Below are 15,820 nucleotides of genomic sequence, written 5' to 3' on the forward strand. Positions count from 1 at the left end.
GGTCCCGCTATACTTAAAAAAATGGGAAAAAGAACGGGTCACAAGGTAATAAGCACATTATTGAAAGGATTTTGAAATTAACACACAGCTCTGCTGTTGATACAAAGATGGCTGAGATGAACTATAAATGTCTCACAGGGTGGTATGCAACCCCAGATAAAACAAGCAAATACCAACCGGGAAAATCTCCGGAGTGTTGGAGAAGATGTAAGGCAGTAGGAACGATGGCCCACCTGTGGTGGGATTGTCCTATAATCAAAAAGTATTGGAAAGAGGTCCTACAATTAATAAAGGAAATTACCAATAAAACAATACCTGAAGAACCATGGACACGTTTGTTCCATGAAGTAGAAGGTTCAGTAAGACAATACAAAACATCAGTAATCCCCTACATGATAAATGCAGCGAAAAGTCCTATACCCAAAAAATGGCAGGAAGCAGAACGCCCCAAAATCTGGGATTGGATAATCAGTATAGAAGAAGTATACAACCTGGAGAGTCTAAGGTTTAGTGGGGGGGAAGAAAGTAGGGACTGAAATGATAAATGGGAAAGCTGGAAAGCGTTTAAAAAGACGTGGAGATATGTTGAGGTAATGAGCTGATAGAAAAATGGGGAAACTGGTTGAAATGGGTGAAAACAACAGTTTTTGACTGTTTTTTTTTTTAAGCATGAGGTAGGGTTGGGTGGGCGGGGATGTGGGGGGGGGGTAGGATATATGGTAAAATTGTAGGTGGTAGTAAAATGTGTTTTGTATTATTGTATGTTGGCATTTTCATAAAATAAATAATAAAAAAAAAGAAATCATTCATGCAGAGTATCACGTCGCGGGGGGGTTTATCTGCTGGAGGTTTCAGGTGCAACGCTCTGTGCAGCCTATCGCAAGTAAATTCTTTAGAGGGGGCATCCAGGAGAAGTGATCGAAGCAGCTTGCTGGTTGCAGATGCGAGATCTGCAACTGACTCAGGGATACCCCTCAGCCGCAGGTTGTTCCTGGGATTACGATTCTCCAGGTCCTCGACTTGGGACTGCAGGAATGAATAACTCTCTGCCAGGGATTCAAAATCTTTACGGAGATCTGCACAGTGGCGGAATTGCCAGGGTCGCAACAGTCGCAGTTGCGACTGGGCCCGGCATTCCGCCACTGTGGGGGGGCCCAGCGGGGTTGATCTTCACACACGACTCTGAGCGGAGATCGTGTGTCATAGATTAATAGCACAGGGAGACTCCGGCGGAATTAATGTTCAATTTGTCGGTCCTCTCTGGCACAGATGAGAGAGGACACACGGCTGATCTCACTGCTCCCCCTTCTCCCCCCCCCTCCCTTCTCCTGTGTGCTCCGCGGGCACTCAAGTGTGAAGCTAAAGAGCTCACATTACCCGCGGAGCACACAGGAGGGGGGGGGGGAGGGGGAGCAGTGAGATCAGCTGTGTGTCCTCTCTCATCTGTGCCAGAGAGGACCGACAAATAGAACATTAATGCCGCCTGAGTCTCTCTGTGCTATTAATCTATGACACACGATCTCCGCTCAGAGCTGTGCTGTCCTGAGAAGGCAGACAGCACTGATAGAAATGAATAGCAGGGACGGATGAGCACTGATAGAAGGCACTGATGAGCACTGATGAGCACTGACAGAAGGCACTGATGAGCACTGATGGGCACTGATGAGCACTGATAGAAGGCACTGATGAGCACTGATAGAAGGCACTGATGAGCACTGATATAAGGCACTGATGAGCACTAATAGAAGGCACTGATGGGCACTAATAGAAGGCGCTGATGAGCACTGATAGACGGCGCTGATGGGCACTGATGAGCACTAATAGAAGGCACTGATGGGCACTGATGAGCACTAATAGAAGGCACTGATGAGCACTGATAGATGGCACTGATGAGCACTGATAGAAGGCACTGATGAGCACTGATAGAAGGCACTGATGGGCACTGATGAGCACTGATAGCACTGATGAGCACTGATAGACAGCACTGATGAGCACTGATAGACAGCGCTGATGAGCACTGATAGACGGCGCTGATGAGCACTGATAGACGGCGCTGATGAGCACTGATAGACGGCGCTGATGAGCACTGATAGAAGGCACTGATGAGCACTAATAGAAGGCACTGATGAGCACTAATAGAAGGCACTGATGAGCACTGATAGATGGCACTGATGAGCACTGATAGAAGGCACTGATAGAAGGCACTGATGGGCACTGATGAGCACTGATAGACAGCACTGATGAGCACTGATAGAAGGCACTGATGGGCACAGATGAGCACTGATAGAAAGCACTGATAGAAAGCACTGATAGAAAGCACTGATGGGCACTGATAGAAGGCACTGATGGACACTGATAGAAGGCACTGATGGACACTGATAGAAGGCACTGATGAGCACTAATATACGGCACTGATGAGCACTGATAGAAGGCACTGATGAGCACTGATAGAAGGCACTGATAGGCACTGATGAGCACTGATATAAGGCACTGATGGGCACTGATGAGCACTAATAGAAGGCACTGATGAGCACTGATGGGCACTAATAGACGGCGCTGATGAGCACTGATAGACGGCGCTGATGAGCACTGATAGAAGGCACTGATGAGCACTAATAGAAGGCACTGATGAGCACTAATAGAAGGCACTGATGAGCACTGATGAGCACTGATAGAAGGCACTGATGAGCACTGATAGACAGCACTGATGAGCACAGATGAGCACTGATAGAAGGCACTGATGAGCACTGATGGGCACTGATAGAAGGCACTGATGAGCACTGATAGAAGGCACTGATAGAAGGCACTGATGAGCACTGATAGACAGCACTGATGAGCACTGATAGAAGGCACTGATGGGCACAGATGAGCACTGATAGAAGGCACTGATGAGCACTGATAGAAAGCACTGATAGAAGGCACTGATGGGCACTGATAGGAGGCATTTATGGGCACTGATAGGCACTGATGGGCACTGATAGGAGGCACTAATGAGCACTTATAGGAGGCACTGATGAGCACTGATAGGCCACATTGATGAGCACTGATAGGCAGCACTGATAGGAGGCACTAATGTGCACTGATAGGCTGCACTGATAGGTGGCATTGATGGGCACTGATAGATGGTACTGATGGGCACTGAGGAACACTGATAGGCAGAACTCAGGCAGTATTGATGGGCTTTGATGGACAGAATTGAAGAGTGGCACTGATGGACGCAGTTAGGTGGCATTAATGAGCACTGATAGGTGGTGCTGATAGGCAGAATTGATGGGCACTATTAGGCAGCATTAATGAGCACTGATAGGTAACACTTGTAGGTGGAAGTGATGGGCACTGATGATAGGCGGCACTGATGATAGGCGGCACTGATGATTGGGGCACTGATTATCAGTGTAAACAATTTACTGACATTCTTGACAGTTAATGGCAGTCCTTTCCTAACACAAACACAGCGTGTGAGGAAAGGGCTGTGGATAACCAGTCTGTTTACATGTGATCAGCTGATCACATGGTAAAGGGCCGATGTGATTGCGCTGGATGCATGTCCCAGGGGTCATGTGGGAAGCACGGTTTTGAGAGGATGTCCATGGATTGGATACCCTCCCAAAATTGGAAGCCGGGGCTCGGATGGAAGGGGGGCCCATCATGGTTTCTTGCACCAGGGCCCTGAAGGTTCTAGTTACGCCTCTGGATCTGCATGTTCTAACAGATCTGTGTGGGTGCCCAGTGTTGTGATTTCCTGTGTCAGCGTGCTTGTGGTTTTATGTGACTCACATTGGAATTTTTCAGCCAGTTTATCATACATCACTGATAAACTGTCTTCCAAGTCAGCTTTGGTGAGCTGGGTAGGGTGCTCACGGTTCTGTGAACACTGGCTGGTGGCTGTAGGAGAGGCTGCAGGAGGAGGACCTGTGGTGTGGAGCCACGCTGGGTCTGGACGCTATCTTTGTTCATAGTGGCCTGTTCCGAGGAGCGTAGGAGATAGCTGAGGGACCCTTGAGGCTTGTTCTTCCGCTTGTTTTTTTTTACCGGACGACATGCACCTTGTAGTTCCATGGGGATGCGAGAGAAAAAGGGTGAGAATTAGAGGCTAAATAGCCCTGTGGGAGTCGTTTTCGTCCCGCTGTCTGCCGGAGCTCTACAGGAAGCGCCTGTCTCTCATCGTGCCGCGCATGCGTCCCCCAACAAGTATATTTCTGTACTTGTAAAAGATGTACTTAGCCTGAAAAAAAAGGCAGACACCATATGGACTTGAAAGCTAAAATATATATAAAATTGTTGTCTCTGTAGTTATATAAAGGTGTAGCTGTACTTTGAATAACTACCTATGTGTCCTCCACACCCCCTTAGATATTAGGCAGAAAATATGATCTCAGATGCAATGGGTTGCCACACTGGTTTTTAAAAGTGTAGTGCAGTGTATACTTTCAGTTTTCTTGTTGGGTGTACTCCACTGGGCAGGCACATTTACACGTTCCATAGAAACGAATAGGAGAGATGAGTTAGGTGCCTGCACTTTAACCACCTCAATACAGGGCACTTACACCCCCTTCCTGCCCAGGCCTTTTTTCAGCTTTCAGCGCTGTCACACTTTGACAATTGCGCGGTCATGCAACACTGTAACCAAGTGAAATTTTTAATCACTTTCTTCACACAAATAGAGCTTTATTTTGGTGGTATTGAATAGCTACTGGGTTTTTTATTTTCTCCTAAAAAAAAAAAAGACCAAAAATTTTGAAAAAAAAAAAAAGTTTTTCTTTAGTTTCTGTCTGTAAATTTAGTAACTTTAGTAATTTTTCTCCTTCACTGATGGGCACTGATGAGGCTGCATTGATGGGCACCGATAGGCTGCACTAATGGGCACTGATGAGGTGGCACTTATGGGAACTGATTAGGTGACACTGATGAGGAGGCACGAATATGCCGCACTTATGGGCACTGATAGGTGGCAATGATATGTGGCACTGATGAGCACTGATAGGCGGCACTGATGGGCACTGGGCACAGATAGGCGGCCCTGATGGGTACAGATAGGCAGCACTGGTGGGAATGGATGGTTGGCACTGATGTGCGGCACCAATGGGCACTGATGGGTGGCATTGATGGGCAGCACTGACCGGCATCACTAATGGCCACTGATTGCTGGCACTTGTGGGCACTGATTGGCTCTTGTGGGCACAGATTGGCACTTGTGGGCACAGATTGGTTGCAATTGTGGGCACTGGTTGGCACTGATTGCTGGCAGTGGTGGGCAATCATTGCTGGCACTGGTGGACACTTAATTGTAATCAGGGCACTGATGATCAGTGCCATAATTACATATGTAGCAATAACTCTCGGTGGAGCTGCTGGTTTAAAGCGGGCTGTTACCGTCGCCTTCGTTACCTCAGTTTCACCAGAACCGGGTCTAGGGTCCTGTTGAGCTTAATACCAGACAATGTAGGCACCGGACACTTGAGTATCTTTTCCAATGCTTTAATAAAGTATAACTGAAGGAAGTAGCAGGAAAGAGGTAGAAGAAGAGTTGCAGGGAAGTTCCAATACCTTTTCTTAGTGTAGTATTAGGAATTGGAATCTTGTAGATGAATGTACTCTCCTTTTAGAGTTGAATCTTTGCCCGCTGGGTTGGTTTCTCTCACTAACCTAGCAGCCGATACGCAGCACGAACAAAAGTCTCTGCCACAGACTTGAATGGAGTAGAAACCCGTACGATCCTCTGCCACAGGATGTAATGGTTTACAATGAATAGCAAACACAGCACTAGAACCTTTAAGCCGACCCGGCAGTACTATGTGGTAGGTTAACTTTAGGATGCGTCCTCCAACTGAGTCACCAGGCCCCTCTCCAGACCAGCACTCTGCATGATCCTTCCATGACGGGTCCTCCCTTGGGATCTTCTCAGTTGTCCAGCTTCTTCCCGTAGGACAGACAGCACAGGACCATTCCCTCGCCGCTGTGGTAGGCCCCAGACAGGCTTCTGGGTCCACCCACACGCTGCAGCAATGTGGTCCTCCCGGTTGGAGGACCACGCGGTAGTACTCCTAACACATACCTGTCGGCCAGGAGGGCCAGCAGGTGGAACGAAAGACCCTAAAACATGGCGTCTGTCCCATAAATACCCTCTCCCAGAATGCAACTCGGAGGACCACCTCCACCGAGTTACCTCTGGGACAGAGGAGCACTTATACACTTTAATGTGTTGCCTTTCCAACACCAACCCATGGTGACAACGACACCCACAGGCACAGTGTGAAACTACATGCAACACAGCCAAACTGGAACAGAGGCTAAATCTGTCTAGGTATGAACAGGTAACCCACTAAATTTACCTATAACCGGTAGATTGAAAATCTACCAGCGCTACACATACCTAGCTGTCTCCTGTGAGGAGATGCCACTGATCGGCTCTCCTCTTCTCACACTCTGTCAGTGTGATGCGAGGAGCGCCGATTACTGGCATCTCCGTGTTTACATGTGACCGGATGTGATTGCACACAGCCGATCACATGGTAAAGAGCCACGGCTCTATACACAGATCGGGGTCGTGCCATGTCCTAGCAACACGGCGCAGCCGCGATCGGCTCGCTGCGTGCCCCCCGGGGGTGCGTGAGAGCGGTCTTTTTGGGAGGCCGTTATATGACATCCACCCAGAACGAGAGCCGCACCGCCCAGCCGTCATTTGACGGTGGGCGGGCGGCAAGTGGTTGAACTTACATCAGTATTTATTTTTTAATGATAGAGTCTCTAAGTTTCAATATTGAGGGGGGGTTAAGGGGTTCATTTAGTGTTAGATTCACAAATCTAAAATCTGATTAAGGTCTGGGCTCTGGCTGGGCCATCCCAAAACTTGAATCTTCTTCTGGTGAAGTCATTCCTTTGTTGATTTGGATGTATGCTTTAGGTGAAAGATGAAGTTCCTCTTCATGTTCAGCTTTCTAGCAGAAGCCTGAAGGTTTTGTGCCAGTATAGACTGGTATTTGGAACTGTTCATAACTCCCTCTACCTTTTACTAAGGCCCCTGTTCTAGCTGATGAAAAACAGCCCCAAAGCATGATGCTGCCACCACCATCCTTCACTGTGGGTATGGCGTTCTTTTGGTGATGTGCAGTGTTGGTTTTGCGAGAAACATATCTTTTTGAAATTATGGTCAAAAAGTTCAACCTTGGTTTCATCAGACCATAACACATTTTCCCACATGCTTTTGGGAGACTTCAGATGTGTTTTTGCAAAATTTAGCCAGGCTTGCATGATTTTCTTCCGTCTTGCCACTCTACCCCATAGCCCAAACATATGAAGAATACGGGAGATTGTTGTCTCGTGTATCACACAGCCAGTACTTGCCAGATATTCTTGCAACTCCTATAATGTTGCTGTAAATTAAATAAGATCCCCAGGTGGCGGACTTTTAAGGCACAAAATGGTAAAAAGGTATATTCTAATATGAAAAGTATTTATTGAAATATGAAAAATACACAACATTTTAATAAAAAATATGTTGAGAATAAACATTACAGTGTTGTCATACAAATCAGAATACATATAACGGAATAGTGTTTCCTGTATCCAACGCGTTTCGGAGTAAAAATGTAATCCTCCTTCAGGGGTATAGTTTAAACAAGAAACTCAGTATTATAGACTGGAATGTTGGTATTAATGTTGCTGTAGGCCGCTTGGCAGCCTCCCTGACCAGTTTTCCTCTCGTTTTTTCGTCAATTTTGGAGGGACGTCCAGTTCTTAGTAATGTCACTGTTGTAACATATTTTCTCCAGTTGAGGACTGTCTTCACTGTGTTCCATGGTATATCTAATGCCTTGGAAATTCTTTTGTACCCTTCTCCTGACTGATACCTTTACACAGTGAGATCCCTCTGATGCTTTGGAAGCTCTCTGTGGACCATGGCTTTTGCTGTAGGATGCAGCTAAGAAAATTTTAAGAAAGACCAGCTGAACTTTATTTGGGGTTAATCAGAGGCACTTTAAATGATGGCAGGTGTGTACTAGAGGTCGACCGATATATGGCGTTTTGTAATTAATCGGCATCGGCCGAATGTGCTGATAAAAAAGGCTGAATATAACTTCAGCGCGACTTGCAAATGAATTCTGTAATAGAAGTCAATGCAAGTTGCCTGAAATCTTCTGTGGAGCGACTTCTATCCTCTCTGGGCAGCCTGCCAAGTCTGATAAAAGAAACTAAAAAAATACAATGTTTCCACTTGTCAATGAACTGAACTCCGTGTGGAGGAGTTCTCAGTTTAACCATTTAAAGACTAAATCTTTTCTGACATTTGTTGCTTACAAGTAAAAAAATCCTGTATTTTCTGCTAGAAAATCACAATAGCGGTTGCTGCAATATTTTATGTCACACGGTATTTGCGCAGCGGTCTTTCAAACGCAATAATTTTTTTGGGAAAAAATACACTAGTTAATTAAAAAAAAAAAACAAGCAGTAAAGTTAGCCCATTTTTTTTTCGTCCAAAAGTTTTGATTACCTGTTTAAATGTAAGAAATTTTCTGTATCACTTATCACTTAAGGCTGCTTACACACTGCAGCAGGCAGGTGTTGACGGTAAAACGCTGCTAGTTTTAGCGGCGCTTTACCGTCATTTTAGCGGCGCTATTCGGCTGGTAGCGGGGCGCTTATAACCCAGCTAGCGCCCGAGGAAGGGGTTGAATGCGCCCGTGAAGCGCCGCTGCCGAATCGCTTTACAGGCCCTTCGGCAGCGGTGCGCATTCATTTCAATGGGCAGGAATGGTGGAGGAGCGGTATACACCGCTCCAAAAGATGCTGCTTGCAGGACTTTTTTAACATCCTGCCAGCGCATCGCCTCAGTGTGAAAGCACTCGGGCTTTCACACTGAGACTGCAGGGGAGCTGTTTTGCAGGCACTTTACAGGCACTATTTTTAGCCCAAAAGCACCTGAAAAACGCCCCATTGTAAAAGGGGTCTAACTGTTAGATTTTATGAGATGAAGGGAAAAAAAATCGGCTTAACATATCGGCACAAAAAAATTGGCATCATATATCGGCCATCGCCCGCCGCGATTTCTAAATATCGGCATCGGCCAGAGAAAAACCCATATCGGTCTACCTCTAGTGTGTACTGACTCTTATTTAACATGAGTTTGAATGTGATTCATTTAATTCTGAACACAGCTACATCCCCAGTTATAAGAGGTTGTGCATTATTCTATTTTTTCTCTGCCCCCCAAAAGATTTGTTTGTTTTTCAATTTAGTTGTACAGTTTATAGGTTACATTAAAGGTGGAAAAAGTTTTGAAATTATTCATCTTTGTCTCATTATTTTTATATCACAGAAACCTGACTTCTCTTTAACAGGCTTTTTACATTCACTGTGTGTGTGTGTGTGTGTGTTTGTGTGTATATATATATATATATATATATATATATATATATATATATATATATATATATATATATATATATATATCAGCACACATGGAGCTCCAAAGAGAAGCAGAGAGCGGAGGACCCCCATATGGGCAATGATTGGGGCTGACATACACACAGAGCCTGCCAAGGTTAGAAAAGGTTCCAGTCTTCCCTCTCAACCTCCAGTTTCAAATCTAAATCGGAAACATTTATTTTAAGAAAACCTGTCCCTCCAAACCAGCCAAGTCTTGCTCCAAGCCTTTCTCCCAGTGTTAGGGCATTCCCCATTTGTCAGAGTTGGAGGAGATCTGTTGGCCTCATAGCCTTCTGTTTACACATTTGTTAAAGCGGAACTCCACTCAAAAGGGGACCTTCCACTTTAAGGCCTCCTCCCCCTCCTCTTTAACATTTGCACATTTTTTTAGGGGGAGCAGGTACCTGATTTTGACAAGTACCCCCTCTCACTTTTGCTTGGATTGCCTCAAAGCGGAAGTTCTCCTCCCCTCTCCATCCCTGCAGTCTTATGAGAAACGTCACAGGGCCAAGAAGACTGCGGGACCATTCACAATATGCAGTACGTCGGACAACCGGCTGTCAAGCCGCAGGGGCGTTGTGATGAGACATTAAGTGATCAAAGGAGAATATCAATAGATCTGCGGTGATGTCAGGGTCTGGGATCTCGAGAAAGTGCTGTAGGTTGGGATTGTTCCAGAGTGGGGCATTCGGGGATACAGCGGTCAGAGGATACTTTTCACAGATCAGACCTTCCCTCCAGGCCCTGAGGGTGGTACGCATGGAAGGGGTTAGGTCGTATGGAGCCTTTGGACCCCGCAAAAGGAGATTCGACAACGCCTTCGCAGATCGCAACACCACAGCCTCAGTGGCCCAAGCCGAGTTGGATTTATCTGGAACAAGCCACCAAAATGCAGTGACCAATTGAGCCGCAATGAAGTATTTGTGACAGTCCGGGAATGCTAAGCCCTCCTGTGAACAAGGGCGCATTAGGGTGGTTAGCTTAAAGCGGGGGGGAAGTGGACCCCAAAGAAAGGAGGAGAAAATTTTGTTTAGTTGGGAAAAGAATGACTTGGAGATCCATTGAGGGGAATTATGAAACAAGTATGTAAACTTGGGAAGGATTTTCATCTTGATGAGGTTAACACGGCCCAGTAGGAACAGGGGGAGGTTCTCCCATGCTTTCAGCTTGGCTTTGACTGAGTTGATTACTGGAAACAAGTTCATTGGAATGAAGTCAGTCATGTTCCCTGAGATACACACCCCCAAGTAGGTAAATTCGTCCACCCATTGCAGCTGAAGAGAAGCCGAGGCCCCTTTTTTAGCATCAGCATCGATAGCCAGCAGCTGCAACTTATCCCAATTAACCTTGAGCCCCATCACTACAGAGAATTCTTCCAGGACTGACAATGCCCCCTGCAGGGAGGGGCCAGCGTCATTCAGGAAGAGGAGGAGGTCGTCTGCATACAAGGCCACCCTCTCCTCCAGCTAGCCCAGCCATAGACCTTTAATGTGTGGCGAGACACGTAGTGCCTCCGCCACTGGTTCCCAGGTTCACTTCTAGTAGCAGGAGATTGGGGCTGTCTAGTTCCTGATCTCCTCTACCCTGAGGCATCCTGAATGCCTCCACAGTGGTCCCGGGATCAAAGATAGGCCAGGTGAGTTCAGGGAAGGAAGGGACCTTTGAGATGTTCCTGTAGGAGTGCTAAAGCCGCGAGATTATGGAAAATCCAGGTCCTGCACTGTACTTGGGTAAGTTCTTCAAATAGTATTAAACCTTTAAATTCAGCACAAAAGCCGGGCAGCTAGCTTTTTCAGATGGCAAGATAAGCAATGGCATCTTCTATGTTTTCCTGGGCACAGGTTTACTTTAAAGTGTCAGTGTAAACATTTTTAAAATACCTCTTTGGTACGTGCCTAGACAGTAACATAGCAACAAGAGCTTAGTGTACAATTTTAAAGTTGCAAGTATTATATAGGTATAATGTGTATTTTTTTATTGAATTATCTGTAAAAAAAAACAGGCTGAACTAAGACCATTTTAACTATTCTCCAAGATTCATTTGTAAAGTCTCTATTGATGACACATTGCTTGGTGAAGCAGAAGGAAAGCAAAAGAAGGAAGCAGAGAACAAAGCAGCAAAAAAAGCATTAGAATCTCTAGGATATGAAGGAGCTGGGGTAAGTTTTGGAGAAAAGCTTTGTATTGTGATCCTAATTTGGTTTTCTGCTTAGGTGAAGTCCATTTAGTGGATGGAGGTAATGTGAGTGTTGTCTATAAATATTTGATCTCTCTATACCCAATTTACTGTACTCTGCACTTCTAGGTCTCTAGAGATTTTTGCATTTTCTACCTATAATGCCATAAAATTCACACTAAAAGAACTGCAAATAAACATGAAAAACTTAAGCAGCCCAAAGATTATACAGTTTTTCAACTAGCGGGTTGAACAAAAAGGAATCCGCTGCAGAGACCACTTTTATCTTGAACCGGACCGCCCGCTGAAGAAGAGGATACTGGGGTTATGGCGGCTGCTGCCATAACAACGATATTCCTCTTTAAAGTAGTGACGTAAAACGATGGCGGGCGGTCCGGAAGTGGTTAAAAACACATCATTCTACCGAAAGATACAATCTACCACTTGTCTCCCCTTGGGAGACAGAGGATTTGCAGCATGGAGATCCTCCCAGATGGTAACATGTGGGTTGATGCGTTTCATGGACAAAGCCACTTCATCAGGACCTCATGTTACTCTACGGGGAGGCAGCAGCAGTACAAACACAGCTGCAGGTCCTAATTTGACAGATGTGCGGGTGTTGGTGAGTGGCCCTGAATACACACTGTGTTCAGGGCCATACACCTGCATCCACACCTGTCAAATTAAAGAGGAACTGCAGTCTGCTTACATAATTTGTAATAAAAACATCTTTGCCATTCTGAAGCTTGCCTCCTTCAACCACTTTGCATATTATTTTTTATATACTGTGATTTTGTACTTGCCAAATATGCTGCAGAAATCTCCCTCCACTAAGTTTGGCTGTGGCCATTTTAATGGTGGTCAGCTGAAGCTGCTGCCTGTTCACTTCCTGGATTTACACAGACACACAGAGGCACACCTCCAGCTCTCATTGGCCCTCTTATGAAAAAATTACTGAAGATCCGCTTTAAAACCTGCAGCCGTGTCCGTACAGCTGCTGCGAACCAACAGCATTACATAACATAAAAAAAAAAAAACTGATTCACACTGTACAGGCTACAAACCTCTGTGAATGAGCCTTAAGCAGAGCTTTATTTATTAACTCAATACCTTTTTTATCTTTTAGATTTAGCAGGAATTTTGTAAGTTAGTTTGTGTCTTCTAATAATGATTTCAGTATTTTTAGTAAAAATATTGGTTTAATATTTTGAAGGGGCTATCAGGTGTACATGGCCCTATGATTTCTAACAGCAGCCCTGGTAAGATGTATACAGTAAAACTACTGTTCAAAAATTAACAATAGTTTAAAAGAGGATTTTGTGTTTTTTTTGTGTATAGATTACATAGAAAATAAATTAATTTTTGCATGACTGGCTTTTTTTCTTTTCTTTTTTCTGTGTAGTTTCAGCCTGATTTTATTTCTCTACTGAGTCAGTTCTGTCAGAATAAAGGTTGGACTTTCAACTTTGTGAAGGCTGATCGCATTGGACCTCCACATGTTCCCGAGTAAGTAACAATTCTGTAAAAGCTAGGTATACTGTTATTTAGCTGAGCACTTTGAGCCTTGAACAAGGAAAGGTTTTGCACTCAGTAAAATGTATGTATAACCATTTTTTTCATTTTTGATAAGAGTAGGGAAGGGTAAAAAACCATAAGTTTATTTTTTCTCTGTTCCACTGGGGCGAGTTCCTTTCATTTGCTGTTTTGGAAATCTGTGCATAGCGAGGGAAGGTACCATCTTAGACGTCACTTTAAGTGGATTTCCCGCTGAAAGATCTCCCCTAAATTCTTTTTCTGGTGACAACTGTAAACTCTGTGATTTTCAGTCACTTTGTGTACTGGAATCAATGGTCACCAGGACAAATGAACAAGGTGAATCAACCAGTTAAAAAAACCAAAACAATAAAAAACTTGACCGGGGTTGCATTCCTTCCTAACTCTAATGCCCCGTACACACGGTCGGACTTTGTCCGGACATTCCGACAACAAAATCCTAGGATTTTTTCCGACGGATGTTGGCTTCAAACTTCTTGCATACACACGGTCACACAAAGTTGGCAGAAAATCCGGTCGTTCTGAACGCGGTGACGTAAAATACGTACGTCTGGACTATAAACGGGGCAGTGGCCAATAGCTTTCATCTCTTTATTTATTCTGAGCATGCGTGGCACTTTGTCCGTCGGATTTGTGTACACACGATCGGAATTTCCGCCAACGGATTTTGTTGTTGGAAAATTTTATATCCTGCTCTCAAACTTTGTGTGTCGGAAAATCCGATGGAAAATGTGTGATGGAGCCTACACACGGTCAGAATTTCTGACAGCAAGGTCCTATCACACATTTTCCGTCAGAAAATCCGACCGTGTGTACGGGGCATAACACAAGGAAAATATTTTTTTTATACATACACTACAAATACTGTAGATGCTGACCTTTAATAAAAGGACACTTACCTGTCCAGGGATCCGGCGCCCATCCCCACCAAGTTCTTTGCTGGTCTGTGGTTCCCCAGCGCCGGCCTGTTTACTAAGGAAAGCTGGCTTGTGGATGCACAGTCAGCTACCCACTGTACACGTGTGAGCTGCACTTTTTGAATGGTCCCACAGTCATCTTGCACATGTGTCCCAGAAGGCTGTGGGCAAAGGGGAGAGGCCAAACTTCTGTTCAGATCGCCTAGGCGATACGGGCAGTAGTGGGAGTTGGGTACCTGTCAAAACTAGGGTACCGCTCCCCCTAAAAAGCTAAAAGTTTCCAAAAGTGGTGGAGGAGAGAGGAAGGAGGTGGAAAGGCAGAACTTCCCCTATTGGGTGAAATTCCCCTTCAACTATGTAAATTTTTGAGCGCAATCTACCAACAATGAACCAGTAATGTGAAGATTACAAACAGTTGATGCATAAGCAGCTCTACTGAAAATTGCACCAACATTTGGCAAAAACATGGTCAGAATATAAGAGCTTTGTATTTCTAGTTTGCTCTAGCTCATTCTCCAGTAGCACACAGACTGACAGTTATGCACATTGCTAGGCTGACTATTATTTTGCAGACTTTGCAAATATAACCTTGTTCTTAGTTTTTCCAGAGAGCTATACTGAAATCATTATGGGCTCTACCCTACCATATTAAAGTGGACCTTCACTCTCTTTTCGTATATTGCATTATCTGGGTCTTTCCTTCTCCCTTTCACACATTTAGAAACTATTTTTTTTCTTTTTTGGTAGCAAGTATTTTGGCCATAAGGTACTTGCTACCAATTCCCTATTCCTCGCTTGGACGAGGATGACATTTGTAGGGACCACCCCTCCTTCTACCTGCAGCCTCGTGGGGCACACACACATCTCAGGAGGCTTCGGGACAGTCTTCTCTAATCCGTACATTTCATGCATGGGCAGTTGGGAACTGGTTGTCGCCGATCAGGAAGTAATAGCCAGCTCCTCAATCCAAGATGAATATTGAGTACGTCTGAAGATTTCAGCACTGGACACTGTGGTCTGGTAAGTATCTATTTTGCAAAAGTCAGCAGCTACAGTACTTGTACCTGCCGACGTTACTTTTTGCAGACCCTGCTGAAGTTCCTCTTTAAACCACAGGGCTCTCTACAGAGAAGAAAGAAAGAAAGCTCCCTTGACATTCCTGTAGATGTGAATGTTCGAAAGGCCAGCTCTCTATTTGCTGACAGGGAGTAAACACAACAAATGGGATACTGGGCTGCCTTCTTCAAACTGTGCATATAACATTTACTCAGCAAAGTTCTTATTTCTTTATCGTATATCACAGGACACAGAGCCGGTTATTATATTAATAACTACTTGGGTTATATGCCACCTATAGGTGAATGGACACTGGTGGATCAATCAGAACAATCAAACAGGAAGTCCTCCCCTATATAACCCCTCCTACACAGGAAGCACATCAGTTTTCTCCAAGCGTCTTCCAGGACAGCCCATGAGACCTTGGGCTCCTCCTACCAGGACAGGAAACACGTCACCCCCACCAGATAAAAGGGCGGTCCTCCAGGCCCATGTCAGTTATTTGTGTTTCCTCCGGACGGGGGGTAACATGTTCATGGAACCTGCTCCCATAGGCCTTATAAGCAGGGGCTTTTGTATGGCTTTTTTTCTGGGGCATTTCACTTACCTCTTCCTCTGCCAGAAGCAGCACACCGCTGGGGAGGTTGGCTGTGTTGCTGTTCTCTGTCCTCAGTGCCTGGAGAGGGCCAGG

General features: G+C 45.2%; 1 protein-coding gene across 3 annotated transcripts in view; it reads left to right on the forward strand.

Annotated features, from left to right (window-relative positions):
- LOC141140471 (interferon-induced, double-stranded RNA-activated protein kinase-like) overlaps positions 1–15,820 on the forward strand; it is a 303,555-nt gene that overhangs the window by 78,796 nt on the left and 208,939 nt on the right. For all 3 annotated transcript variants that reach the window (XM_073627694.1, XM_073627692.1, XM_073627693.1), the window contains 2 exons: positions 11,462–11,585; positions 13,005–13,108. In XM_073627694.1, the coding sequence (XP_073483795.1) occupies positions 11,462–11,585; positions 13,005–13,108 (228 nt within the window). The remainder of the gene's footprint in view (positions 1–11,461; positions 11,586–13,004; positions 13,109–15,820) is intronic.

This window comes from Aquarana catesbeiana, linkage group LG04, assembly GCF_042186555.1.
Source record: "Aquarana catesbeiana isolate 2022-GZ linkage group LG04, ASM4218655v1, whole genome shotgun sequence".
In the NCBI taxonomy this organism is placed as follows: Eukaryota; Metazoa; Chordata; class Amphibia; order Anura; family Ranidae; genus Aquarana; species Aquarana catesbeiana.